The sequence below is a fragment of the Rhea americana genome, unplaced genomic scaffold (genome assembly GCF_003343005.1).
Source record: "Rhea americana isolate MKP2758 unplaced genomic scaffold, rheAme1 scaffold_49, whole genome shotgun sequence".
Lineage (NCBI taxonomy): Eukaryota > Metazoa > Chordata > Aves > Rheiformes > Rheidae > Rhea > Rhea americana.
The window spans coordinates 786,187-813,798 of record NW_028186634.1 but is presented as its reverse complement, the minus strand read 5'-3'; the positions used below and the strand labels follow the sequence as shown (position 1 = coordinate 813,798).

The 27,612-nt window shown below is 37.9% G+C and overlaps 1 protein-coding gene across 1 annotated transcript in view; it reads right to left on the bottom strand.

The window, feature by feature from the left end:
• Nucleotides 1–27,612, bottom strand: part of LOC146588877 (tryptophan 5-hydroxylase 1) — a 162,849-nt gene that overhangs the window by 120,837 nt on the left and 14,400 nt on the right. Inside the window, exons 10-16 of the mRNA XM_085317132.1 lie at nt 26,657–26,795; nt 25,742–25,897; nt 25,282–25,376; nt 23,419–23,479; nt 21,972–22,085; nt 21,562–21,624; nt 18,319–18,477 (exon numbers count right to left, since the gene is read on the bottom strand). Of these exons, the coding sequence (XP_085173258.1) occupies nt 18,319–18,477; nt 21,562–21,624; nt 21,972–22,085; nt 23,419–23,479; nt 25,282–25,376; nt 25,742–25,897; nt 26,657–26,795 (787 nt within the window). The remainder of the gene's footprint in view (nt 1–18,318; nt 18,478–21,561; nt 21,625–21,971; nt 22,086–23,418; nt 23,480–25,281; nt 25,377–25,741; nt 25,898–26,656; nt 26,796–27,612) is intronic.

Sequence of the window (27,612 nt, the reverse complement as noted above, 5' to 3'; positions counted from 1 at the left end):
CTGTTGATATCTTAAAATTACCTTATAATAAATATATGAATAAAATGAGAATTTCAAAAGCCTGCCATATAACAACTAGCTAGTCTACTTGCAGAAAGTGAGATGTAAGTGATGCTGCTMTACAACAGCAATGCCAACAAATATTATGCATAGAAACATTCCCCAAAGAGTAACTTTTTCCACATAGCAGGTGACATGAACCAATAACTTACAGAAGTGAACTACTATTTTCAGTACTACTTTCTGTTCCACTCTATTTAAAGCATTTTAGTTTGAGTTTTTTTTTTTTCTTTAATCACTGTTGCGTACTCAGGCAAGTCTTTTCCCCCACAGAATCATCCATGACACCCAATCTTGTTTTAATCTCCTATTCCAAATATCACCTCAGCTACAAAGATTAAAGCACAACTTCATTACCAAGAACATACATCTTCCTATAGCACACTGAGTCTCTCCCTAAATGCCCCAAGAAAAGAAAACTCATGGTAGAAGTGCTTAACCACCATGGAGAGGCTTGTACAAGAACATTTGCAAAAATAAAACCACTTCCAACAGCTGACACTGAGGAGCCCAAGTCTAGACTTGAGACAAAGAAAGCAAACCCGAAGCAACTGAGCTCTTAAATGCAGCAGAACATTCCCAAAACTTGAAGTGCATCCTAAGAGATAGGTAAATACAGTCCCTCTCAGCTATTTGGGTGCCACACACAATGTACGTGATTACTAAGAGATGGTCTTTGCACCAAAGTTTAAATAGGAACTACAGGAAAGAGAAGGAGTTACACCTGAGTTCCAGCTACCATGTCTTGTCCTACAGCAGTCCTTGTGAATCTTGCCTGGTCTCTATTGGGGCTTGAAATAGTTCACAGGATCACAGAATCGGTAAGGCTAGAAGGGACCTCTGGAGATCATCTAGTCCAACTCCCCTGCATCAGCAGGACTCTGCACTTGCCCTTGTTGAACCTCATGAGGTTCCTCTCTGCCCAACTCTCCAGCCTGGCCAGGTCTCTCTGAATGGCAGCACAACCCTCTGGTGTATCAGCCACTCCTCCCAGCTTGGTATCATTGGCAAACTTGCTGAGGAGGCACTCCGTCCCCTTATCCAGGTCGTTGATGAAGAAGTTGAACAGGATGGGACGCAGTACTGAGCCATGGGGGACGCCACTAGYCAYRGGCCTCCARCTAGACTCCACRCCACTGATGACGACCCTCTGAACTCTGCCTTTCAGCCAGTTCTCAATCCACCTCACTGTTCACTTGTCTAACCCGCACTTCCTGAGCTTMTCTAGGARGAKGTTATGGGAGATAGCATCAAAAGYCTTGCTGAAGTCAAGGCACACAATGTCCACTGCTTTCCACTCATCTACCCAGCCAGTCATTCCATCMTAGAAGRCTATCAGATYRSTTAAGCAGGATTTTCCCTTGGTGAATCCATGCTGGCTACTCCTGATCACCTTCTTTTCCTCCATATGTTTGGARATGACATCCAGAATGAGCTGTTCCATCACCTTTGCAGGGATGGAGGTGAGGCTGACAGGCCTGTAGTTGCCTGGGTCCTCCTTCTTGCCCTTTTTGAAGGCTGCAGTGACATTGGCTTTCTTCTAGTCCTCAGGCATCTCTCCAGTTCTCCATGACCTTTCAAAGATGTGGAGAGCAGCCTGGCAACAACATGTGCCAGCTCCCTCAGTACCCCTGGGTGCATCCCATCAGGGCCCATGGATTTGTGAATGTAACACAACTTTTCTTAAGGAACACACCCACAACGTTAAAGGATACCAGCTGCTAACCACATTTGTATGTATCAGACTCAAGTGCTTATTCAGAGGTCAGTCCTGGTATTTTCAGAGCACTCAAAAAAAAAATCCAGCTAAGTCAGTCGAACCCACATGGATACATAAAAACAAATTAAAAACCCATGTGCTGGAAGCCCACTATTCTTTCTTACATCAAGACACAAAAATACAGCTTTAGGTTATAGTAGTGTGGAGTCCTTCCTAACACCTGAACAGACATGGGCAATTCAGTAAGTAGGTAAGTCTGACTGAAAGCTTTCCTCCTGGACTTGTTACATTGTTATAATAAATTGCCAAATAAAACAAGTACATACACCCTCTGGGCARATCTCATTAAAAGACGACAAAGCCCTTCTAGAAGCCTACAAACCTGGTATTCAGTATTCACAATTGTTGACATTTCCTGTACCCAACAGCATGTTACCTCAGATTCAGAATTTAGAAGCACCTGAACATAAGAACAAGCTAGTTTAGGGAGTTGGTTACTTTTTCTGTTGTAGAAAGACAGACAGAGGTCCTGAAAGATACTGTTTTTCAGAAGTAGGAAGCTTCCACTAAGCTGCATTATGAGCTCACTCAATATGCTCCTAAAAAACACATTATCTCTGTTCAGATAAGATTCATTAGTGAACATTAAGCCTGAATAATTAATTACTAAAATAATAAAAAAAAAGTTTAATTTAAAAGTTATGGGAAAAGTATTTAATAGTCTTAAAATGCTGCTAAATTTAAACTAGATCTTAAGATTGATGCATATACATGCACAGATCATGTACGCATAGGCATGTCCTCTCAAAAGCTGAGTTTAGTAACAAGACCATTATGAAATCCTTTGATTCAGGTTTAAATGTCACTTTAAGTCATCTTTTAAAAAAGCAATAGTCATTCTTGTAGGTGTGCCCAACAGCCACAAAAAGTAAAAGAGTGCTGAGTAAATATAATTTATATGTTTGGCAGTCACTTGCCAAATAGATTAGTTCAACTGTTGTGTAATGGTTGGTTTCAGCTTCCAGCTTTCTACTATATGTAAAGTGGGTGCGAAGCACTACCACCATAGTTAAGTGGCCAAATTGTTTGTCTGGGACCATGTTATACCCCCTTCGCACAACTGCAAAATTTATGAAGTGCAAATTTTCATCGTTCACCTGTTTCACATCAAAAGCTTTTAGTGACGTGAGGGATTAATTGCCATCAATCGATCTCATCATTATTCAGCTCCATGACACTACATCATGTGATTACGACAACATTTAACACACAAACTTTTTTTTTTTTTTTTTGGCCCCAAAAGATCAAAGTTAGCAGTCAGGATAAATAAATCACTGTGTATTTCTAGTTAAATGTGATGAGGGTTGACAAGATCCATTTGTTTGCATTATTTATCAAAATTTTCCATATATTAGTGAGGTTTCTTGGCTCTGTATCTACTGCATCCTTGAGATTGTTAAAATCACCTTGTCACATGAGTTCRTATGTTGTCCAGTTTCAATTTTTTGTTGTTGTTGTTTTTTGGAAGTTACTCTGAAGCCTGTACTGAACTGCAATGTTACACAGCCTCTGGCAACAAGAACTCTCATCTCACTACAGGACACGCCACCGATTYCTCTAGTATCAGTATGCTCAGGCCCTTTTCTCTCAGAGCAACATACTTACTTAAACTAAATCATACTAACAAGTGGAAATGTCCATATGAAACTTTATTGCCATCTCCACATGAACACTTACATTTATTTTATAGCTGCCTAGCTATGAACTGATTTAAACAAAATGAAAGTAACTGGGGGGGGGGGAATCAAGCTTAATCTGAAAACACCTATGCAGCAAGGTAAAGGCAAAGTCTAAACAAAACCTTTACAGTTTCCTTCCCCATACCTTCCCAGAAGCAGTTTGTACAACAGGACTATACAGGACACGGCCAGAGTGGAGAATCCATGAAAGAAAACAGGTGTGCACCTACATGGTGTTAACACTAAAACAATATTCAGTCAAACTAGGCTGCCCCCCTGTATTCCCTATTTGACTTCCAGAGAGAGCATTTATACCAAGCGTCCATTATGGGATCATTATTATACATTCCACATAAAACATTCCATGTTTTTCCCAACACAGATTAGGATTGAGAAGCAGTAAGAAGTAGCAAGTCTCAAGGTACAAGGAAAGCCAAAGCAATCTGTTATAGGCGAGCATACTGAGCTGACAGCACTGCCCCAGGTCTCCCAGCAGGAAGGGATGCAGGGAGGAAGCCCCAAAACCAGCTTTCCCTGCCCATGTTCATTCATGAGCAGCAGAGCCCAATAATGAAGTTTCTCTGTGGATGGCTGCCACCTCAGGAAATAGCTAAGGCTCAGCTGGGGAATCACAACACCAGGAGTCCAGAAGTAGAATTACAAGCTAGGAGTTGAGCAGAAAGGGACTCAAGTCATACTGTCTCTGGCCCAGTCTGCTGGAACAGCAATCAAACAATAGCAGATTTATGAGTTATTTATTCCATATTTGGATCTTCCTGTAGTATTACCTGCAAATATGGAACTTAAAGGCAAGCTATACGGGAAAAATCAATAGAGCAGATTTTCTCTTGCCCTTACCCTTGCTTCTTTTCGGCTTCAAACAGGTAAAGTGACAAAGAGGTTAGTATAACATGAATGAATCCACTTCAGTGCAATTCAAAATAAATGGTTTTAACAAAAAAACAAAAATGGCTTTAACAAAACAGAAATGGCTTGGATGGTAGTTAAGTGTTTATTGTAGCAGTGACAATTGTTCCAGTTACAAGCACAGTAAAGAATTAGAARGACAAACATTTACAGTCAAATTCCTCCTCTTGAAAGGAAACTTCTGATCAGCCTTGTACCATGATTACACAGTRAGAGGGGAGCTGTTTTCAAAACAAGTATTAACATCTACAATTTCAATAATTTAATTTGCACTAAGTAAAAAGACTAAGATAAAACAAACCCCCCCCCGAAAATGGGTCACAACCAACAAGCTGCCCTTCTCAGACCCCCAAACTACAACTGTTCTTACAAATTGGCTTTAGTGGCATAGGATACTGAAAACAGCATAAACACCACACCTATAGTTTCCTGTATGTAAACACCATAAGGTACTATTTCCTAACACAAAGGGCATTACTGCTACTGGAAGTCCAGGTTGTTAAAAAAAAGTTACTGTTACCAACTAATTACCTTTGTGTGATCAGCTGAGCCTGTCTTCAAGTGGCTAAGGATCACAGGATTTTCTTCTTGCTTTTGAATYCTTTCAGCAGTTCAGCTTTATCTGCAGTCCCCAGCCCATTCTTTATACTCTTCTCTGCTCTGTATGGTACACATGCTGTCAGTGATACCCTATTAGAACCTTCTTCTCTGAAATCTTCTGCATACTTGCTAATATATTTGACCTCGCTCATTACATTTGCTAAATATAAGGCTAGCATAAACTGCAGCAATCCAACCACAGAAACRAAACAAACCAAAGGAAAAATAAAAATGAATTCCCTATTTTGCCCGCTAATGACCTAACAAAATGTTTATCACATTAACATGTTACAGGTTCATTTTTCAGAAAGCTTTCTAAAGATTACAAGTCCATCAAGCCAGGACAGACACATCAGTTAAGTCCAAAATAGTCGCTATTTCCAACAGCAGGAATACTGTAAAGAAAAAAAAAAGAAAGAAAAAAGAAATGCAGTATAGTACAGTCCCTCTCCCACACCTGAGGTCTACATTAGAAAAGCAGTGATACACAATGTTGAATGATTATCAYGTCATACTCCAAATTCCCCCAGTCATGGAGTACTCGCCAAAATACATCGAAGCACGCAAAGGAGGTCATGGCCAACGAAAAACTAAAGATCAGCATTACGCACTATGTCTTCCTCTTCTGCAGCAGTAGAGGCAATCTACAGGCTGCCACGCACATGTAAGACAAGCAGAGGAGATCTRCAAAATTCACCAGTTATTTTCTCCTGTTTTACACTTCTTGATGAAAAACATTCAGAATTTAGTGTGAGCTAAACTCAACAAATATCCATTTATATCCTACTCTCCACAGACCATCTCAACTTCAACTTGCCAATACACTCAGTATTGAGCTTACAGTGGAAAATTCAAATATATAGCAATAAACCTCCTTGTCCTTGATGCCAACTGCTAAAATTTCTATTCCGTGACAAAACTTCAAATAAAATTTGTACAGAGTTAGCATCTTCCCAACCTTTTTCTACCTACATACAGAAGATATTACATGGCATGTACAACAAATTATTTACTGCATCAGCTGAAAAGTTAGTAACAAGGAAGGACAGATAAGGGGTAGTTATCCCAGAATTAACAYAAATTCTACAAAAGATGTTGTTAGCAAGCTAACACAAAGAAAACAACTCATATGAACAACTCTGAATACATGCTATTAACCTGTTAGAATGTACCTTCARTTCACATTGAATCATATCTGCTCATAGGTACCTAAACCATAGAAAATATTTTTTCAAGACTTAGAGTCATATAAAAGTAACTCCCAAAGAAGAACAGCAGATATCTGAGTGTGCAATGACAAAACCATGTACAGATGAACTAGCCACAGCTGTAACACAATAAGAAATAGAAAAAACAAATGCAGTAAGAAAACAAGATTTCTCAAGGGCCTAGGGAAAAAGATTTTTTTCATATGAACACGTGTGTATGTACGCACATACAAACACATGTAATACATCCACCCCATCACCCCACACACACACACAAAAATAAAGCCAGGGAATGATGTCAGCCCATGAAGTCAAAGGAAACGCTAATTCCTTCTAGCTCTTTACAGATGCTAGTTATCTAGAACTCAAATCCACACAATTTTGAAAATAAAATCCACAATGCTTTAACATTCAGTAAGCTAAAAAAATCACTAACTTGGTAACAATATCTGATACTGAAAAAAAAAATAAAAATAAAAGCACTATATCAACACAAGTTAGAGCCAACCCATAGGTTTTYTTCATTCAGTTCTTACTCAAGGAAGAGCAAAAATAAACACATCCCTGCTCTAAAACAAAAGCCCACAGGAGGGGCTGAAAGACACAAAGTGAGATGCTATAAAAGACTCTCACTGCGCTAGTGAATGATAATTGCTAGAAACAAAATCTGCTGTGCCTTTAAGTGCAAACACAGTAGATCCCACAATTACTGAAATCATCTGGCAGCAAAATTGCCCAGACATTCACTGACAATGCTGCAGTACAGTGGCCCTGGCTAGATTCCCCATCACCAACAACCCCCAAAGACAAGCCCTTGTAGGATTTGGCTGACAAATCAGCTGCAAAAATCTTCTGTAAGCTGTCTGTAAATGTGAATTCTTCACTGACAAAAGAATTCCCAAAATCCTGGGAAGAGATAACAGCATGATAAACTTCAGAAATTACTGAGATACACAGTCTTTTCAGGCCCCTAACTCAAAGTTCGGGGATTTCTTTCTTATTTCTTTTCTTTCTTTCTTTCTTTCTTTTTTTTGGGGGGGAGGGGTGGTGTAGGGGGTTTGTTTCCAAGTTTGTTCAAAGTTTGTTTCCACCAAAGAATAAAAAAGAATAAAAAAGGATTCAAAACAACTGTTCCTGTATGCAAAGCAGGCTTGATGATCAAATAGTAACAACAGAAACCAAACTCTAGAGCAGAATTCTGAATTTCTGGAAGAGGTAGAAGACTTCTGATACAAGCAGCCTGGAGATCTGCCTTCGAAACTGTCAAAAAAGACAGGATTAACCTAAAAAAAAGAGCTCCTGCTGATGAGGATATTCCTCCTCAAGCAGGAGAAAGGTATCACAGGGCTGCACAAACTTTTATGCTTGAGGAAAGAAAAATTCTGTGTGCCARTTCATCGACTTTATTGTGTCTTCTTCAAAGTCTGTGCATTAATGAGATGATCCATAACTGAGAAGGGCCTTCTTGCCAAAATAAATGATTYTTCTCATATAAATTACTTTCAAAAATGAACTTTGTATTGATTCACAATCACAGAAATAAAAGGTAACTTGTCACAAACTTCCAGAATATTATAAAATACATTCTATATATATATTTTTTTCTTTTTTTTGCAGAGTCTAAAAYRCTTGCCTTCCTGTTTCTATAGGAAACGAGAGTGAACTTTGTAATGATTCACAATCACAGAAATAAAAGGTAACTTGTCACAAACTTCCAGAATATTATAAAATACATTCTATATATATTTTTTTTCTTTTTTTTGCAGAGTCTAAAATGCTTGCCTTCCTGTTTCTATAGGAAAAGACAGAATGAATCCAACAAGTAGTGAACTCAATGCACACAAAATAAAGGTATATTAAACATCTTGTACTGACTTAAACTGTTATTCCACATCTGTTACATATATCCATACAGTCAAGTGAAAAATGTGCATTTTTAATCTACATATTTATTCTCCCAGACACTCTAACTTTCAGAGCATTTCCCAGTTGCAAACTTGCCACAGATTTGACTCCAAATCCTTGAAGACCAAGTACATTCCCTGTCTCTCAGCTGGCTGCCAGCCAGGAACAGATTTCCTAAGTAACATACTACAGTTCCCATCAACCTCTGCTTTAGCAACTTTCACAAACTTTAAGATATACATCATGAAAGTTAAAAAAAAAAGAGTAAGACTGATTTGTGATTAAACAAGGAGCTAGATATGAAGACTTAATGCATAAAATATAAGCCAATTCCCATATGCACCTAAAATCTTCCCWCCTGAGGCTATATATTACAAGTTACCCGTGGATCCCATATGAGTTTCTGCAAACTTTTAATCTCTGAGTTTTTGGGATATTAACTAACAGTACTAATGTCCTCACTCTTAGGTCTAAAACACAAAATCACTAGTCCAGAGGGCCACATTTGGCAAAGTAGATTAACCATATGCAATCAATAACAAAGCAAACAATATAGCTAAAACCAAAAGACCAGAACGGGATTTTTTTGTTGTTGTTTTTTTTGTTTTTACTTTGCAGACATATGAAATAATATTTGGTTAAAACTGAGGTTCATTTCTAGGTGTGTCACAAACTCCTTGTGCAGCCCTGAGCAGATCATTTAGTCTTACCATTTTAGTCCCCAAACTCATGTTCATGTGCTTCTTTTTCTCTCCTCCCTTCCATGCTCTCTCCTATATAATCAAAACGTGGGACCTTCAGGATAGGCCCGTACGTGCGTGTTCAAATTTCTCAGCCTCAAACAGATGCATCTAAAATCATTGTTTTCCTTAATGTAGCAAAAAAATTCCATCATCTGTTGCATCATAAGGTCTCCATGTTGTAAACTAACTGCATCACCAATGTAAACTCAAACAGAAAATGACAACTGAAAACATAGGCAAAACACTGRAAACTTATTTCACAATCTAGTTATTCTTCCTCCAGCTTCACATTTTCAATATTATACCCATTTTTGAGTATATATTAAACAGATGTACTTTTTCAGTTCCAGAGTTTCAGTAATACTGAAAAGTATTTTATAGAATTTACAAGTAGATGAAAACAGCGTCAGCTACAGTCATAACTCTCCAAGATATCACAGACCCAGCAAGCAGATCAATGTAAAACAATGTGCAATTTTTAATTTTTATTAGAAATTATTTCAGAGATGACTGCAAACAATTTCAGATCATGAGACCTAGCCAACTAAAAGCCATAACATACATCACAGAGAGACATCTCCATCACACATTCATTATCTTCTCTGTAAACATGCAGAAGGTGGAGGATGCTAGCAGAAATGTATGTGCTCTTGGGAGCAACGAAGTTTTCTATAAACTGCAATAGTTCTGCCTGCTGATTTCATGTTTCTCTGAACACTTTTCAGAAGCCAAAGTTATACTCTATTCAYTCTAACATAAGTGACTGTGCTTGCAGTAGACCTTCCTACCTAGGTCCTGTAAGTACTTACTCCTAAAAAGCCYTAAAGCAAACACAAAGCACCATGAGGGCTTAATGCTAGCAACCATATTCCTGTTAAATTCCATCCACACACTCACCTTGACTCTTTTTCMTTCTGTCATTTTTCTGATTTGTTGATTTGTCTTACAGCTGGAATCTCAGCAGTGGAACAAGCTATCAAGAGCAGAGGTGGATCTTCTACTTTCTCAGAACATTCTAGCAGAGCTGCCAGACCAGCCTAGATCCATATCAAGCAGACACTGGCCCATCCCTCCCATTGAAACAGCACCCAGGCAACTACAGTGGTTCCAGTGGCACTCTAATTTAGTCACTGCACCCAAAAACACCACAAAAAACACCACACACAAACACTACATCCTACCTCCAGATGAAGGTCTTTTTAGAAGCTACACTCCTGCAAAGCACAAATTACTGGGCTTAACACTGGGGCATCTCAGCAAAATTAAACAGTATATTTTGGATCAACTAGTAGGACCTCCCCTGTAGCAGTGATTTAYGGCTTTAAGGTCTACATGCCTTCAACTGACATTCTTTGTTACTTTGTCTTACAGTGCATGACAATATTTATTACGACAGCAAGGAACATAACAGACTATGGAGCATACATTCCCACTGCTTCTCAAAGTTGAGCTGTTGTGTCTTAAGGAGGGGGTAAGAACAATCRCTCACTAGAAGAAAACAGAAAAGTAAGTGAATTTACCGCATTTTACTTAGAATTCACTTAGCCCAAGCCAAATCAAAWACTCTTCTTCCTTAAACACTTGCTTTGCTGTTTCTGCAAAGTTAGAGGTTCCTATCAAGTTAAAGTTTTTGAATTAGCTAATTTCTAGTATTTTACATGTTTTCTCAAAACTCAGACACAGGAAAAACAGCTATTTCACATTAAAAAAGAATGTCAGGGGCTCCGGTTTCAGTGTTTGACTGTCACCTATTGGCACTAAGGAACTGACATATCCTTCCAAACAACTGCCATACTGTGCACTGAACACACAGTTGAGAAAGCATCAAGTGGAAACAGCATGTTACTGCAATGGAATCATTTAATTCAGACTCCACTAACTCTTTCCAACTGTTTTATAGGGATAACATCACCATGAATAACACAAAAAAAAAAGGATAGCACTTCACCACGAGGCCAGATATGTGGCTGGCCAAAGGATTTTTTTTTAGGAGCTCAGAGCTAAATCCTGTATGGCTCATGGGAAGCACCACCAAAAGCACGACCTTGGTAGAGAAAGGAAAGGAGTGGGAACAAGCTTTTTCAGTCAGCCATGTGAGAAAGGACAGACAATGCAGGTACATGGGATGAAACACCTTTCGGAAAGATCAAATTATGAACACTCCACCTGATTTCAATACCTTTCTTTACAGATTTTGATTCATAAATGCATGAGACACACTCATAGCTGTGGATCCCAACAAGGAAAAAATGTTACTTACAAGACAGAAATCCCCACACTATCAATAAGAAAGACGTCACTGAGTACAGTTTCCTCTCCACGGGAATAATGACAGAAACAATGAACCATACGTGAAAACTGTCAGCTACATCCTTTAGTGCAGTAGTAGATGACGACCAAGAAGGATGATCATGGAACTAGGACAGATCATCCTCCCATGTTTTTCCGTACAACGGACATCTTACATAAGGAGATGGATTAATCTCTTTGGGACTGGAGTTTATCCAGCATCTTTTATGTAAACACAGAGAAGCTTTCTACTGAAACCCAGGACAAAGTCGGGAGGACCCTTGTTTTACGCCTTGAGGAAGTCATCTGATCTTTACGAGGCTCTTCTGAACAACTGAAAAATGAATTTAATAGCTCTTATTAACTTTACAGGGTAGTTGTAGGTAGAGGTAGAACATGCAAGCAAAATGCAAAAACTGCAATAGCACTGGTATATTGCAAAGACAGCATTTTACTTTTTAGAAGCATCTTTGAGCTAAGAATAAACGTGCCCCAAAAAGCATTTGTAAACTGCTGCAGTGCCTCACCAGAAAGATAAAGTTGTAGTCTTTTAGGTAGAATGAGTTTTGATACAAGGCAAAACATGTAAACAGAAAAGACAAAAACTCCTCATGTTGAAGATGAATGCAAAATCCTTTTACCTTCTCCCATACAGCAAATTATCACATATTCTCTTTTCTGATAGAAATGGGAAAAACACCTTAGTCACAGCACCAAAACATATCATAAAGTGATTAAAAGATTGCACGGCATTCCTGGTGCCTTTATCCCACTCATCCTATCAATGTATCCTTCCATCATTCTATAGGAAAAAGACAATTGACACTAATCCTCAAAACCTTTGTGAATCACAAATGGGTACACACATTTCTCAAAACTAAAAACGCACCAACCCCCAGCTGAGTGGGCCAACACTCACCTTCAGCTAGTGGGTTTTTTGTTAAGATATGCAATATATACATACAYATATATGCATAAAAATTTACACACACAACATATTTGTCCTGCTCAGAAAAACAGCAGATTCCCTTACCAGCTTGTGTCCTATGTCGTCCTACTGAGTTGGCAAAATTTGTATAGCAGGAAACAACCACATATTCTGCTCTCCCATATTACCAATGCAAAATTCAGCACACATTTGCATGCAGCACATGAAACACTTTGGCATTCAGTTTCTTTACGCCCTAAAGTAAGTTCAACATACACAGCAAGAATAGGTATAAGTAAAAGCAACTGCTGCAGGAACAACATGCTCCCTAATGGCAGCTTTTGCTCCATTAACATTAGCTACTGAAACCAGAGTAATACAGAATTCATACTGTGCCTTAAATATGATCATTTTCTAAAACAGCTCCTTAAAAAAAAAAGAGGGAAAGTAAAATGGAATTTTTAAATAATGATGACAGCAACATTAGGTTTTGGGCCTTTATTTAAAACAAAGGCAAACTCGAGAACAGCAGCACTCAGTAAACCCAGATTATCTTCAATAAGATCTCTTTAAGCTATTCACTATTCAAAAATGCCATTTCCCAAATGCAGTTCCTTTTGCTAGATCACACTATAATGGTTAAGGAGATAAAAAGAGAGTCTTCATCAACCATRTGCCTCACTGGTACCACACACAAGCTACAAAAAAAACAAAAAACAAAAAAAAAACAGCAGCAGGATTTGCACTTCTAGGGAGCTGTTGAGAATTTTAAGAGTAAGCAGGCATCGTTTGCAGCATCAACACGGTTGCTGACTTGATTCAAATCAAAATTGGAAAGGACCTCTAGTGGGCTGAAATTGCACTGCTCAGGCATCAGAGCAATGTCCTTCCACTTCACCTCTCCACTTACAGCATTTTCCAGCTAAACCTAATAGATTTACTCAGCAACTGGCATCAGAAAAAAGATAAAAATACAATTAGAAAAGGAAGCTTCCTTTTTGTTTCTGCTGATTGGAAGCATTCCTTTGGTCCACACTCTGTCTTTGTGTGGACACATTTTGATTTGCTTCGGAAAAACAAGAAATGTTTTCAATTTTATCATACAGTTTGCTAACACGTTGTGTGGATTAATGTTGATGTGATGCCAAGGGAGATCCAAAGCGGCTCCGACTCAGACACACATTTGGAACGAGGATTCAATATTAAGACTGTTTCATGGGATCTGATCGTGTTTTGTTCCTCTGAAACTTTTTAGCTGTAAAGCAGATTTGTGTAAGCAGAAATAGCATTTTAACTGCATTCTTAAAGCAACTCTGTCTGGGTGAAGGAGCTCAGAATTCTTTATCTGAAGCTCAACCAAAGCATAATTTCATACGAAATTCACATGAAAAAATAGTGATGTATTCAGGAGAATACTTAAATAACAAAACAGGTCAGATTAAGAAAACTTATCTATTAGGCATCCCAGTTGATAAGGAAATAACTTGTTTTCAGTTGAAGTTGATTCACCTTTAAGTCTATTAAAGACTTCTCTCCTGCTTTATTTAGGTTTGCCCTCAAGTCATATCAGTTCTATCCTTTCCCAAAGGATTTACATCTTTAGCATTATAGGTCATGACTTGGCTCACTTAAATGATCTAAGCAATAATCCTTAGATTGATGTTCATCTTTGAGCAGTTCCACTCAAAGAGTTTTTATCAATTGGAAAAGGCCCACAAATTAAAGTTGACATTGTCAAGCAGAACAATGCAAAAGAGCTGCTCATTATTATTCAAAATATCATCATCTATACTGCAGCGTTGCTCCTTGTGCCATTGTGTAGTGTGCTGTAACAGGAACAAAGCACTTCACAGAGCAGTTACCTGAAGAGAATAATGCTTGCACTTGGAGTCTGTGGTCAGAAGGACACATTTAATCTGTCCTTCATATAAAGAGCAACATCAGTGCTGCATTGTCCTAATAGAAAGGCATGTCTGGGAATGTCACTTAACATAAATGCCAATACAGAAAACAATGAACAAACCAAAGACACTAACAAGTTCGTATCTTACCAGAGACCCAATAAAAAAAGCAACCAGATGCAACAAGGGTCTTGACCTTGATCTTTTTTGGCCAACTATCATTGAATGGCACCAYTGCTGATAGCAAAATAATACAACTTATTTTGAAGGGGTTCTAAGAGTCTAACTGTACGACTTTTGTAGGAACTGTGAATCAAAGTGGAAAAGTAAGTAGCTATCTTGAAGGTTTTTAGGAGGCTTTTTTAAAAATACTAAGATTGCATACAGTGGATAATCTAAAAATGCAGAAACAGGAATAGTCCAAAAGAGATAGCTCTACCCTTAAGAAGAATAAGGAATCAGAGCTGAAGAGAATCAGAGAACAAGGGTGAGTGAGGATGAACAACAAAATGGCCTATGAAAATGTTAACTTCCTTAAGTCAAGCAATTCACACTCCTCAAGAATGAGATTCTTGCTTCAGAACTGCTTATGATAGAAGTAATAGCAAATTAAAAAAAAAAAAAAAAAAGTGATCAAACTCTGAAGAAGTGTCAGGAAACATGACTTTCAGCAGTTCCTGAATGGGGTGCGATACAAAATATGGAGAGAGAGATGAGTATCACACTGACTTCAAGAGCAATTAAAATCACTTGTAAGGACAGAGTAAGCAAGAAATTAGAAGAATCACGTATTTTGCTTTAGGTCACAAYGCAAAATTCTGCCCATAGCATAAAGGAAAACCAAAAACAAGTCTTCTAAAATAGGCCAGTTTTCACACACAGAAAAACTTAACAAAATAGAGGAAGAGATCTATGTCACATTCCTGCTCCTGATAAAGTGTTAAACCCGATATGTTTGTTAAGTTTGTAACACCCTTGGACTCGGTATCAAATCACAGCATCCATGAAACTATCCACTATTCCTCCAGATGATTTTTTTTTTTTTTTTTTTTTTTTTTTTTTTTTTTTTTTNATCACTATCCCATTTACCTTTTAGTGTTCCATTTGGTCTGCAATCAAGTACTGCTCATCTGGCAGATAAGGATCTAAACGCCACTCTGAAACAGTAGAATTTGTAAATATACAAATGCACAGTGTTCAGCTTTTATTCATTCAGTTTCTTCCTATCTCTTTCCAAGAAGTTTTAATTTACTGTCAAGCTATCTGCAGTTACAAATGTTTTATTAGTACTACTTCGACCAGGACAAAAGTTCAGAAAAAAAAAGTTAAAACAGAACTCTAAATATTTGTAATGGCCTATTAGAACTCCTCTATCTTCAGCAAGTAACAGAATACTAGACTTCAAATACAGTAATCTATATTTTCTCTTTTAAATTTTGTATCATGATAGATCATTGATTAGGTTAAAAACTTCTGTTCTTTCATACAAGAAAATTCATACACTCCACAATGTTATTTCAAAGTATGTTCCTAATTTTCACAGCAAACAGATAGAAACATCATACTCCAACTTCCTTCCGTTTTCCACTGGTCCCCCCACCCAAAGAAAAGAACACTCTAGTTTAGTTCTATAATTAGTGGAAAGAAAGAGCAAAGAAAGCAGGAACTGTTTGTGTAACCTAAGCATCAGGAAAATGAAGCTGCATTTCTCACTTCCTAAAAGTAGATAAAATAATGGAAGATCTACTACATTCAGAGAAAACTTTTCAAGAAAGCTACATTTTCACAGTTACTTAGACAACTGCAAATTCAAGTACAGGCATGGAGTGGTATTTCAGAAACAGAAAAGTGCTTAGCTCACACACTGTCTAGCAGTTAAGCAACCCTTCAAAAATCCCATGAGATTCCAGTTGGTATCTGCAGGATGCCAAAGGCCATTCACAATCTTACTCTGAATGCTTTAGGTTCAGGTCCACTGACTTTCAAAGAGATTTAAAATTCTATATGTGTAAAATTCAGTTTCAGCAATATCTTATGCCATTACATCACTTGGCCAGTTTTCTCATGCAGACACAAAGTCAGCCTATCTTTATTTAAATTCATTTCAAACATTGATAAAAGCTTCCCTGTTAGTCACTCAACACACATTTTTCTCTTAAAATTACACACTAAAATATTCATTTTATTCTTGCGATGGCCATGGATAAATACCAACTGCACATTAAAATTTCTAACACTTTGGGGAAGTTTGACTTAAAGAATATTCATTATTAAGATACAGTGAAGTACAGCAAATCATGTTGACAGTAACCTTTCTTTAAAAATCAGGTTATCTTAACACCTTTTCTCTACCGTAAGAATGACATAAGCACTTTTCAATTCTCAGGACAACATCCTTCAAAAAAAAAAAAAAAATCAGAGTTCAAATACAGCTTTTAAATAGCTAAGAAGATAGAGTCAGGCAGGGTTTTTTTACATGACATCTCTCATATACTTTGATGCCAAACAATGAATGCTCTGAAATGGAATGCTTAATCAATTTGTTTTTCCRATCATGCACCATATCCCTCTGAATTCTAGCACCAAGAGTTCAAAATATACCATAATTATAACAGATAGTTTTCTCACAGAGCAAGGGTATTACTGTGTGAATGCTGCAGGATTTATAGCACCAGCTTAATAAAATACTGAAGCACATGCTGATCTTCGAGCACGCAAGAACTCCCACTTAAATCAAAATACCTGCATTGTAAAGGCTAAGCTCTCCTTGAACCAATGTCATAATTATAGATCCCAATAAACAGATTTGAGGTTCCTTTTGTAGTTTTATCTTTACAACATATTGTATCAGCACAAATAAACAAGCTCTTCCAATCACAACATGATTCTAGGAAAAATGTTTCCATCTGCTCTTCCTTCCCTCAGCCCGACACTATGCACAAGGGAAGAGTGATGCCATGTGCAACACTGCTCCAGCTAATAACGCAGGCTGTTCTGTTCGTTCTACAGAAGAACTTCATCCTCTTGTTTGTCTTACTTAACTAGCTCGTCACGCAGCACACAACAGTAGCAGCACATTGCACAGACTGTTCACAGGCAAACACAGCAAAATAGTTTTAAATATCTTACCTTTTTCTCTATCTAATTTTTCCTCCTGCCTTCATGTTACCAAGCACAGCAACAATACAAATGTACTCAAATTACCTTCACTAGATCAACACGAGTTTTACTGACACATATGAACACCATTACCATACAATGTTCCTTTTATCTCTTCCCAGAAAARGATCTAACCCTACAACCCTCTACAYGTGACAAGCTCTCACACTATTCTCAGTAGAAAGGTTCCCAAGAAGGCAAAGTTGCACAGCTTCCATACTAATTTTATTTCAGTTCATTTTGAGAGGATGCACTTTCAAGTCTAATGATGCCTCTTTTTGCCTATCTTTTCTCAACATTTTATTCTGTAATCAAACATACAAGCATACACACACAAAMAACACAAGTTAGTTTAGTTTATTTGACTTCCTTCTGAGTGCACAATTTTGCTTGTCTTTAAACACTTTATTAAAGAAGAGCAAATGAACAGCACTGAAAGCTAGGCTCACTCTTGAAGTACAGAAAGGCTAATGCATCTGCGCAAAGCCATACAATTTGTTTCACCTACTCATGTCTTCACAAAGTAGGTGGCAGCAGCAGAGGGAAATGGGCTATGTCCATTTTTAAAATCTCACCTAAGACTCAGGTAATCTGGTAACAAACAGTTCATACCTATGCTTCCATGCGTTTACTACAAAGACTCACATTAGGATTATCTTCCCCCTTCTGTAATACCTGTACCTGGATAAAAGTTGTCTTCCTGTGAAATACAGTTATATATCTTGGAAGTTGCAGACACATTTTCCTATCTCTCTATTCTCTGACAGAAGTCTTCCAAAGTCTCTTCTCTCCTAAGAGGTATTCATAGCTCAAACAGTATGATCTTTAGAAGTTCTCAGATGTTCTGGAAAACTAGTAACCTCATGATGCAGAGAGAATGCATCSATCTGGTGTGTGCATGCATGTGCTACTGTATTTGTGGACATGCGTGACATATAAGCACAGTAATACTTGAGGGACAGAAACCAAACGATGTCTGCCCTCATCGTTTTCAAAAAACCACCTCAGTTCAAGTGAAACTGCAAAATTATCTAACTAATAGCAGTGAGAAAAAAAAATAAAATTAAAAGTCACTTTGCCTGTAATAAAGATAAGTTACTGCACAGGTGCCAGATCTGACTGCTTCTTAGGTAACTTACCTGTTTGTGCCACCAAGTGTGCCCATCCACTCCAAACGGCTCCAATCTTTTCATGTGAAAAAAAATGAGTCTCTATTTTCTTGGGCTCAAGAAGAAAGATCTCTTTGCTCACTAGCTGCCCATGTTTGTTGCTACCCCAGACATACAGGCATCCTTCATCTACAACAGATACAAAAGTAAAATTGATGTTCTATATATGTCATTTTCCACTAGCAGATACATGTTCTGTCTCAACACAGCACGACATGCTGAAGAACGAACACTGTTTAATTCAACTTGTTTTTTCACTACGTTTGTTTTTCATACTATCTCTTTATCATATGCACACACATTGTTCCTAGAACATCAGAAGCATCTGCAAGGGCCTTAGTGTCTGTTTTCTGAGGGCTGCATTGGTTCCCTGAGCTTTGAGGTTGAACTGCCTAGACTTCAGTTCTGCTGTAAGCTTCTCAAAGATGACTGAAAGGCTTTCAAAGCAAAAGTTAAGTTTTGTTAGAAAACTAACTAAAACAAATAAACTTCTCAAAAAGCTTCTCATCAGTTTAACGCATATGGATAACATAGCATAAAAATAAAAACTCTCCCTCCACTCTGTCCCTGCAGGTCAGTTTTTACCTCTAGCTCAAGGCTTAGTTTCAGTCCCTTCAATAACTTTCCAAATTGCATCAAATAATGCAACTTCCCTCCAGTACCTGATATGTTCTGTCTCTTCTAAGCCTGCCTGGCTGCACTGCAGTCTCCCAGTCTCTCTACAGAAGCTACAAGTTTCCAGCTTTGCCTGTGACTCTCCTGGACTCTTCAGCTTGAGCAAGTTCAGTAACTCTGTAAAAGCAGGGACAGTTTCTAATGCTCCCTGCCCCCTCTTGCTCAGTCACTTCCCAAAGAAAGATCACACATAGTTAAAAATGAACTGAAGCAGGGAACACTCATCAAAAAAAAAAAAAAAACATACTAGACCACTACTGAGACACTTTTGTACGCAATTGTTTGTTTTCATCCACCTCATTGCTGCCATAAGAACGTGCACAAGTGCCTGCTCCAGCATGCTTCCCAGAGGAAGCAAATTATATTAAATGGAACACCCACTTTGTTTCAGGTGGCTCTCCAGTATCAGTCTGAGTTGCTCAGTCTAACGACCAATAGACAGTAAGAAGATGTTTCAAGGAGTCCTTCTGTAGATGGTACATATCATCAATTCAATCCTTTCAACGTAAGATTATTCAGCCATGGTTCTAGGCTTCCAGGTTTAAGATACTCCTCTTGAAGCATATAATAGAGCACGAGTTGTGTCAGATCTCCTGAAGCTAGTCTCTTATTGCCTACTACTTGTGTGAGGTGGTAAGAACTAAATCAGGCACATGTGGAGTACATGACCATGAGCACAGCAAGACTGGAAACCATATCATTTGCAGCATGGAGCTCTTCAGAGCAGGTGTCCATAATACCCCATACTCCAGAAGGTCTTAAGTCAACGCTGAACTCATTACAAGCAGCATGACAAAGTAAAACATTCAGGGAAAAACAAGTACAAATTAGGCTACAATAGAACTAATGACCTCAATTTGGTAACAGTAATAAAATAAAATAAAAAGACAAGAGGCTTCCAGCACAGTAATTTTTTTTTTCTTGGGGGGGAGGGGAATGGAACTAGAGACAAGGAGAAGAAAGAAAAAAGCCACGAAGCATCAAGTTATACATCCTTGACAGGAATCTGCAGAACTTCACAAATTTCTCAGATAAAAGAAATGACAAGGAAAAACAAACCAAACACTTATTTCATTAGAACTCTCAACTAAAATATTTTTTTCCCAGGATAGAGTAAAAACATATTTTTGAGAGAAAAAAAAGGTGACAAAAACAGCTTGTTTCAAACAATGAAAAAAATATACTTTTCTATGGCCATATATAACACAACATTTCCACAACCAACAATACACTGTTTCTGACATCTTCTTTTCCTCTCCAGGAGACGTTTACTTTATCCTCAGAAATGTCACATGCTAAATCCTCATCTCATTTCTTGAGTTTCTTTTAAAAAAACCTAGACTCTAACGCTTAGAAGCATATTCCTTTAAGTGGAATAAAACTTCTGCCTGTGTCTTCGTGTGAAATATAATCATGTGGTATATCTTAAGTATATCTTAAGTGGAGAGTTCTGGCCAGTTTGAATACGCATAAAGTGGCAACTCGGGGCAGGGGGTTGTCTGGGTTGGGATTTAAAAAAAAAAAAAAAAAAAAAAAAACTAACAGCTATTCATGTTCGCCACAATCCATTTCAGCAGTTGTATCAAAAATCTGCCTCATTACAGGTGTTTCATATTCTACCAGCAGGTGGCTCATGAGACAGCCAAAGAAAACTGCATCACAGTGTGCAAGAATCCTGAAAAAAAACCCACAGAACAGAGCTCACTTATATTAAATGCTACACATAGCAGTAAATTGAAACAAACAAGTACCTTTAAAGGCTAATGCAGGCTGAAGGGCAACAATAGCACCACATTATTAAAAGCTCTGGTAAGTTTGATCTCCCTGTTGCCAAATAAACTGCTCTCTTAAATAAAAAGCAAAAGCATGAAAGAATAATCTGTTTGCTATCTAAATAGACAGAATGTGACAAATAGCTAAGGCAGATTCTGTTTGTCCTCACAGTTGTTCTTTACTAATGGCATACAGACTTCGCATCTCAGAATTCAGTAATTCACATCTTGTAGCATCTCCCCATACAACTAAACCTCTCTGTAGAGCTACATAAGCAAACACTCCAGTGCTCCATTTAATGACAACAGAATACCAGATGACTACATGTTTCCTAAAAAGATGTTTCTGTACAGTTAGGTAAGGACTTGTCTACATAAGGTTCTGCAACAGCAGACATACATGCAATCACACTTGTTCAAATCCTTTTACAGTCTCTAACCATCAAGCCAGAGAGCCCAGACCATTACTCACTCATACTTGGCCCCATGAATAACCACAGAGAATTCTGAGAATTCAAAATATGAATCCAAGTCTTAAAAAAAGGAAAATTTCTCAAAATCCAGCACAAAATGTCTACAAGATACAGGAATGCAAAACAGTTCACATTTTTAGTAAATTTCTCTTCTGAATTAATTCTTAAACTTCAACTACTGCACTAAGTCAGATCAAGTTTTACCAGTTTTAACAAAATTCACAAAAGTTTCTGAAGTACAGAAGTTTTTATAGGCAGAAATAAGGAATTTTAGTTCTGTACCTGAGGCCTACCTGTGAGTGACACTGAATGGTAGGTACCCGCAGCAACTCTCTTCACCTTTATATCTTCCAGGCCTTGAGAAAAATCAGTCTTATAAAATTTATATAGCAGATATTTTATGCATAGACATAAAACACTGAGTTGTAGCAAATAAATCACCCAAGCTATATTAATTCAAGTATATTAACATTATGATGATAATCAATTTTTTTTTTAACAAAAGCTTTACTTTTGGATCATAGACACTGCAAGACTCAATATTGTTTTTCCTTTTGATTATGAACTTGTATTGGAATATCTGAAGCACAGAATGAGCTTACATGTTTTTAATACCAAGTGACTTTTTAATGAAAGGATGATAGACATCACTCCAAATATCTCTACACTATTGCCTTTACAGAAAATCAGATTCTTTGATTACCTGTTACCCCACAGGGTTCCTTTGCTGTCAAGAACAGGGGGAGAGTTTTTCCTTGGCTTGTGCGCTTTGCCCGAGATGCCATGCCAGTTCCCCACTGAAACACCAAACCACTCTCTTACCAGAGAAAACACAGACAGAAGAGATTAAAATCCATCAACTACAACAAAATCATTTACCTCAATAACTAGTTATAAAAGCACATTCATTTCATTTTCATCAGCTGGAGTTATACTTTCATAGCCCTTTAAGCCAGAAACATACTTCATACACACACGGAGAATCCTGGCAAAGTCCTCAGGCAACAAACAGTTGTAGCCTCATTGTACAGGTAACAAAATGAAGAAAACGCTAAGTAGCCTGTCTCAGCTTTCTAAGTCTTATACTAGAGAGTTACTGAGGACTCAGTAACAGAAATCTCATAGTTGTAGTACTTCAGGGAAGGACACAACTTTTATTTATTACTAATAGCATGTTCCACAGCTGAGCTGCCAGAAAAAAAAAAAAAAAAAACACCTTTCTCTGCCCTTTCTCTCTTTTTAAGCTAATTTGGTTATAATGTCTAGTACAGTGAAGGAGTAAAGTCACCTGTCTTCCTCTCAGAGGCATACAGAGACTTGACATAGCCCTGAATCAAGTTTTCCATCAGACAAGAGTTCAGGGAAGCTTAATTCACAATATTCATTCAAGCATCAGAGATCCCATTCTCCTATTCAGCCATATTCAAGCACCTGGAACCTATAGGTTTTGATTTCTACCATTATTCCACAAACAAACTAGACGTCTGTGAAAATAGTAAGAGAAATATTTAGAAGTTATAAGCCTCCTACATGCATGTAGCAGAGGAAGAGAGTCACAGAGGATCAGATTTCCAAAGGTATGTAACTAAACAAGTATCTTCTAAAATTTTACTCCAAGTAGTTCTTTTCCTTCCCAATAAAAGGAAAATTTAATTCTTGTGATTTTTGCAGCTGTCAACTTCAAACAGATTATTAAAAACATTTTATGCACAGCTCCATTTTGAAACATCTTCTATAAAACAACATATTAATTCTTCTGTATATTAAAAAAAACAATGTATTCAGAATAGTAAAAAGATATTTGATTTACAAGAAAAAAATTTCAGGGCAAGAATCATTTTTGTTTTAGAAAAGGAAAAGAAGAAAGAAATCAGTACTTTTTCCATCCATCAGAAAATTAACTTGTTAACCAACAGTCACTCTGAAATCTTGGGAATGCTTCTTCACCAGAGATTTCAGGAAAGGCTTTCTAGATTGTTTATTATCATGCTAATTTGTATCAAAATCTTACAAGACTTTCAGTAGTATTTAAAAACAATTAAAAACTAAACTACAATTCACCCATTTTGTTTTTTAAACCATTAAAAACTCCAAACATTAAAGTACTATCCTTTTATTACTAAAACGATAAAGCAAGATGACATATTTACCTGTAGCAGCAAGGGCATGCCTCAGTCCTGCAGAAATATCCACTACCTTCTCTTTCATGGACTAATCACATAAAAGAAAAATATTTTAGTTGTTCTTTCCATTTCCCCCACCACTGCCAAAGCAAGATACACCAAACACAAAAACACAACACCATGAAAATAGTTCTGACAATTCAAGGCTATATGTCACAGCACACATCAACATTTTGTATTATAAAGAAAATAAATCTGGCCAACATAAAAATTACTGAGAATGTCTTCAGGAAAAAAAAATATCAAACAAAGAAACTGATTGTACAACACTACAGCAATGAATGAAAAGCTATGGTCAAAATCTTCACATGAATAAAAAGAATCCTGACAACACAAACACGTTTATTTCTTAATTTGATCTCAGTGTTCCTCAAGAATTACACCAGAAACTCCACAGCAAATAGTAGTGACAAGCAGAAGCAAGTTCCCTCAGGCTGTTCAGTTTACTCAATCCTGTGATCACAGACAGTACAGCTAGTAATATCACCTATACTAAAGGCTGCTCAATATGACCACAAAACAGAAGACCATACCTAGGCACACATGCATGAAATGACTGAATAAAATTTGCACAGAGTACCTCAATTCTGGCCTTTTCCCCCCACTTCTGAGTACTCTGAAAGTTTATCACTCTTCTCACAGATTTAACACTACGTAAAATAAATGGCATCAAGCCCAAGCCCAACAGGACACAAACCAGAAGAAAAAACATTCAGATGAATGAACAGGTCAGGTGGTCAGGGAGGGGACAGMTTCAAATCAGCACTGCTATTACCACCCTTTCCAAGCCACCATTTTGGAACAATGTCYCCAGGAAACCTCAAGACTGTACAAACATCAGGTAATATAAAACCCATTCAGTAACAGACTACTACCTGTCCTTCCTCTCTACATCACCAGATGATCAAAAAATTCAAAAGAGCAACAGAGTGGTGCCTGGCAAGAGCTACAGGGCTAAATTTATCACCTGAGAACCCTTCCAGCTTTGCAGTTATTGCTGTTCCTGTTTTTGCATTCCTGTGAGCAATTTATTTACACTGCTAGGCTTATAGCCAATAACAGGAAAAACTTTTTGATGTTATAGAAGTCTCAATACCTACTTCTCATAACACTTTAAAGCAATTAATTTGCAGCTATATTCTGAGCTCCCTGCTCGCACTCAACAGTGCCTCATCTACAAATATCAGCCAAAGACTTCCATATGACTTAGAGGAGCAATATTAAGACACTATCAGAGCCCAGCCTTTAGCATTTGCAGTAGGTGAGTGTACTAGGCAATAGAGAAAGCAGTATCTAATTTTTTCAACCTATTTCGTTGGAAATTGATACTGTTTGATAAATACAATAGGTTAGGTAAGGAATGAACAAATGAACTTTCAGTTCCTTTACATGCCACAGGAAAAATCATTTTAATTTCAAAGGTGATATAACTGAACTTTATTTTCACAGGTCTAATTTTCCCACAGATTCCCAATTTCTTACACTACTGTTACTCTGGAGATGATCAGCCTTGCTTTTTCTAACTGTTCTTAAAAAAATCAGGAAATAATATTACAGTCCTTATTTTAGGGAAAAAACTCCTACAGTTATAAATATACTTGAAGAACAGCACCTATCTAAAAACAGAACTGCTGCACACAAAGTACAAAAGCAATAAATCAAAAGAACTGGCATAGCTAGTTTTGTTGAACTCTACCAAGAACTTCCCTAGGATGAAAGGGAAGAGCATTTTTGTTGGCTTGTTTTGTTTTACAAGGTAGCCTTTAACATGAATCTCCAACAAGCTACAGCAAAAACCTTCAAGCAGCAAAACATATCCACTAACTTTACCTCAATCTTTAGTGGAATCAAGCAAGGACCTGAAATTTGAGGAACTCCTAATTGTCCAAAAGAGTTAGACCCACAGGAGAGAACCAGGCCAGTTCCTGCAAAAATGAAATATTAGAGCTCGTTCAGCTTGGAGCACAACAGTATATWTGTGAGCGCAAGCAAAACACAATGTTAATTCCAGCAAAAGAACAGGCAAAATATCACAGCCAAATAGCTCAAAAACACCCTAATGTCTCCGCTTCCAAAGCTCCTGAGCTCACAGGCTTCTGGTCTTACAAGCCATATTCACTAAAGGTCTGAAGTTCACTTGGATACAAGAAACACTGAATAATTCAATCTGCAATGTGTGTATCTTAAAACCTACGAGCATCTATGCACAGCACAAGCACTAACAATACAGAGCCTTCAACTGTTTCTCTACATCATAGTACTTCTCCAGGTATTAGGGAGGCATATTTACCTACTAATATGATTGTAAAGTCCCAACCACAAGCAATTTGCGTAACACARAAGCCAGACAGGGCAGTGCACAAAGTAAAACACAGTACATCCTCCGAGTGATTCAGTCCCAACTGTCCTTCTTTGTTACGGCCACATACAAAGAGCTCTCCAGCATCTAAAAATAAAATAAAATAAAAAAGTTCAAGTTCACAACAGATTAAAAAGGTATATGCCATGAGATCCTATGACAAATAAGGACTGTGATTATCACTGTAGGTACTGCAGTCAAGCAAAAAGAAAGAAAACACTTATTTCTGATGCATCAGAAATACATCTCCATCCTGAGTAAGCAGAGCTAAGGAGAGCTGGATCATCAGGAGAAACAACTCATACTGTAAGACAGGCACCTCTCAGCGAGATCCATGATGAAGTTTCTCATCCCATTCACATCTCTCTCCATATCCCTTCTTCACCATAATTAACTATGATATACAGCAGAACCATTCAAACACCAGATATTATTTTCTGCTCCTTATCTTAAAACTTCACAGAACCGAGTAACTTCCTGCTTGACTCTCCTTTCCCCCTCAGTACAGGAAAATAGTAGTATTGTATGAAAAAAAATGTGTTTTGAATCAGGTTAAGAAACAGTTCTCACATAGCCATAAAATAATGACAGAAGGTAAATAAAACAGATGAATTTCCTCAAAATATTCAGTTAACAGGTGGGGAAGGACCTGTTTTGCGACAAACTGGTACTTGCTCATGAACAGAAGCCACAGATAGGTGGCAGCACAAAATCAACAGAGAGATATAGCCAGAAAAAAAATGCATTTAGAAGTCATACACTCCCTAAAAGTGCTATGAGCTTTTTTGTCTTTTTTTTTTTTTGGGGGGGGGGTCCTGTTGGGTTTTTTTTTGTTTTTGTTTTTACCAGTGATAAGCGCAGAGTGTCCTCCTCCTCCAGTAATGCTTTTAAAGCCTTGATATTTGCAGGAAACATCTTTCAGAGACTGAGGTGCTAGCATATCCTCTTTATGACCAAGACCAAGTTGTCCATAGCTGTTTGCACCCTTCAAATACACACAGAAAAATATTAAACAACAAAAAAATAATAATGAAGAAGAGGTACGCATCTTACGCATCTGCTCCTAGAAAGGAACAAGCTTATCAGGGACATGTCACAGGTTAACCTGCCAGCATTTGCTCCCCAAAATCTTCTGCCCCCCAGTGAGGGCAAGTTTCCTTCTTACAGCCATCACGTGGCCCTCCATCTCACCTGTGTTCCTCCTTCCCTCTCCCCCCACCCTCCCCTCAAAGATGCAGCACCAGGTGTATCTTAAAAGGGCACATTCAGCAAAAAACTCAATACCTACAAAAATAGCAAGAGGGTCGGGCTGCTTTCCTCCACCCAGTTAACAGGTGGATGCAATTTTAGGACTCAASCTCGACAAGCAGACCTGGTGGGTGCCTGATATATCCTACTAACAGCAGGCAGCTTTCAGGTGTTAGCATTTAACAGGCACATAATACTTTTTAGAAGGCTAGTCACRAGACCTCACTTTTATTTGTAAGATACAGTAAATTTTCTAAAACCTCAACAACAGGCAAGCTAAGACGTAGAAAGACAACTAGAGTCTGAGGAACTGAGAGACAGCATCCCTGCCTTAACGCTGAACTCCTTATYTACGTTTATTCTTCCAAGATTAGGGATTATTACCGAGTGAGGCTAGCAGAAGCATGTGTGTGGGCAAAGGGAAGGCAGACACCGGCATACAGGCTCTCAGCCCCTCTCTGCCCTCAGGTAAGGGCTCAGGAGGAGCGGCGCCCCGTTACCGGAGCTCAAGCTTGCTCTCCAGGACACGCGCCCGCGGCGGGGCCCGGGGCTGC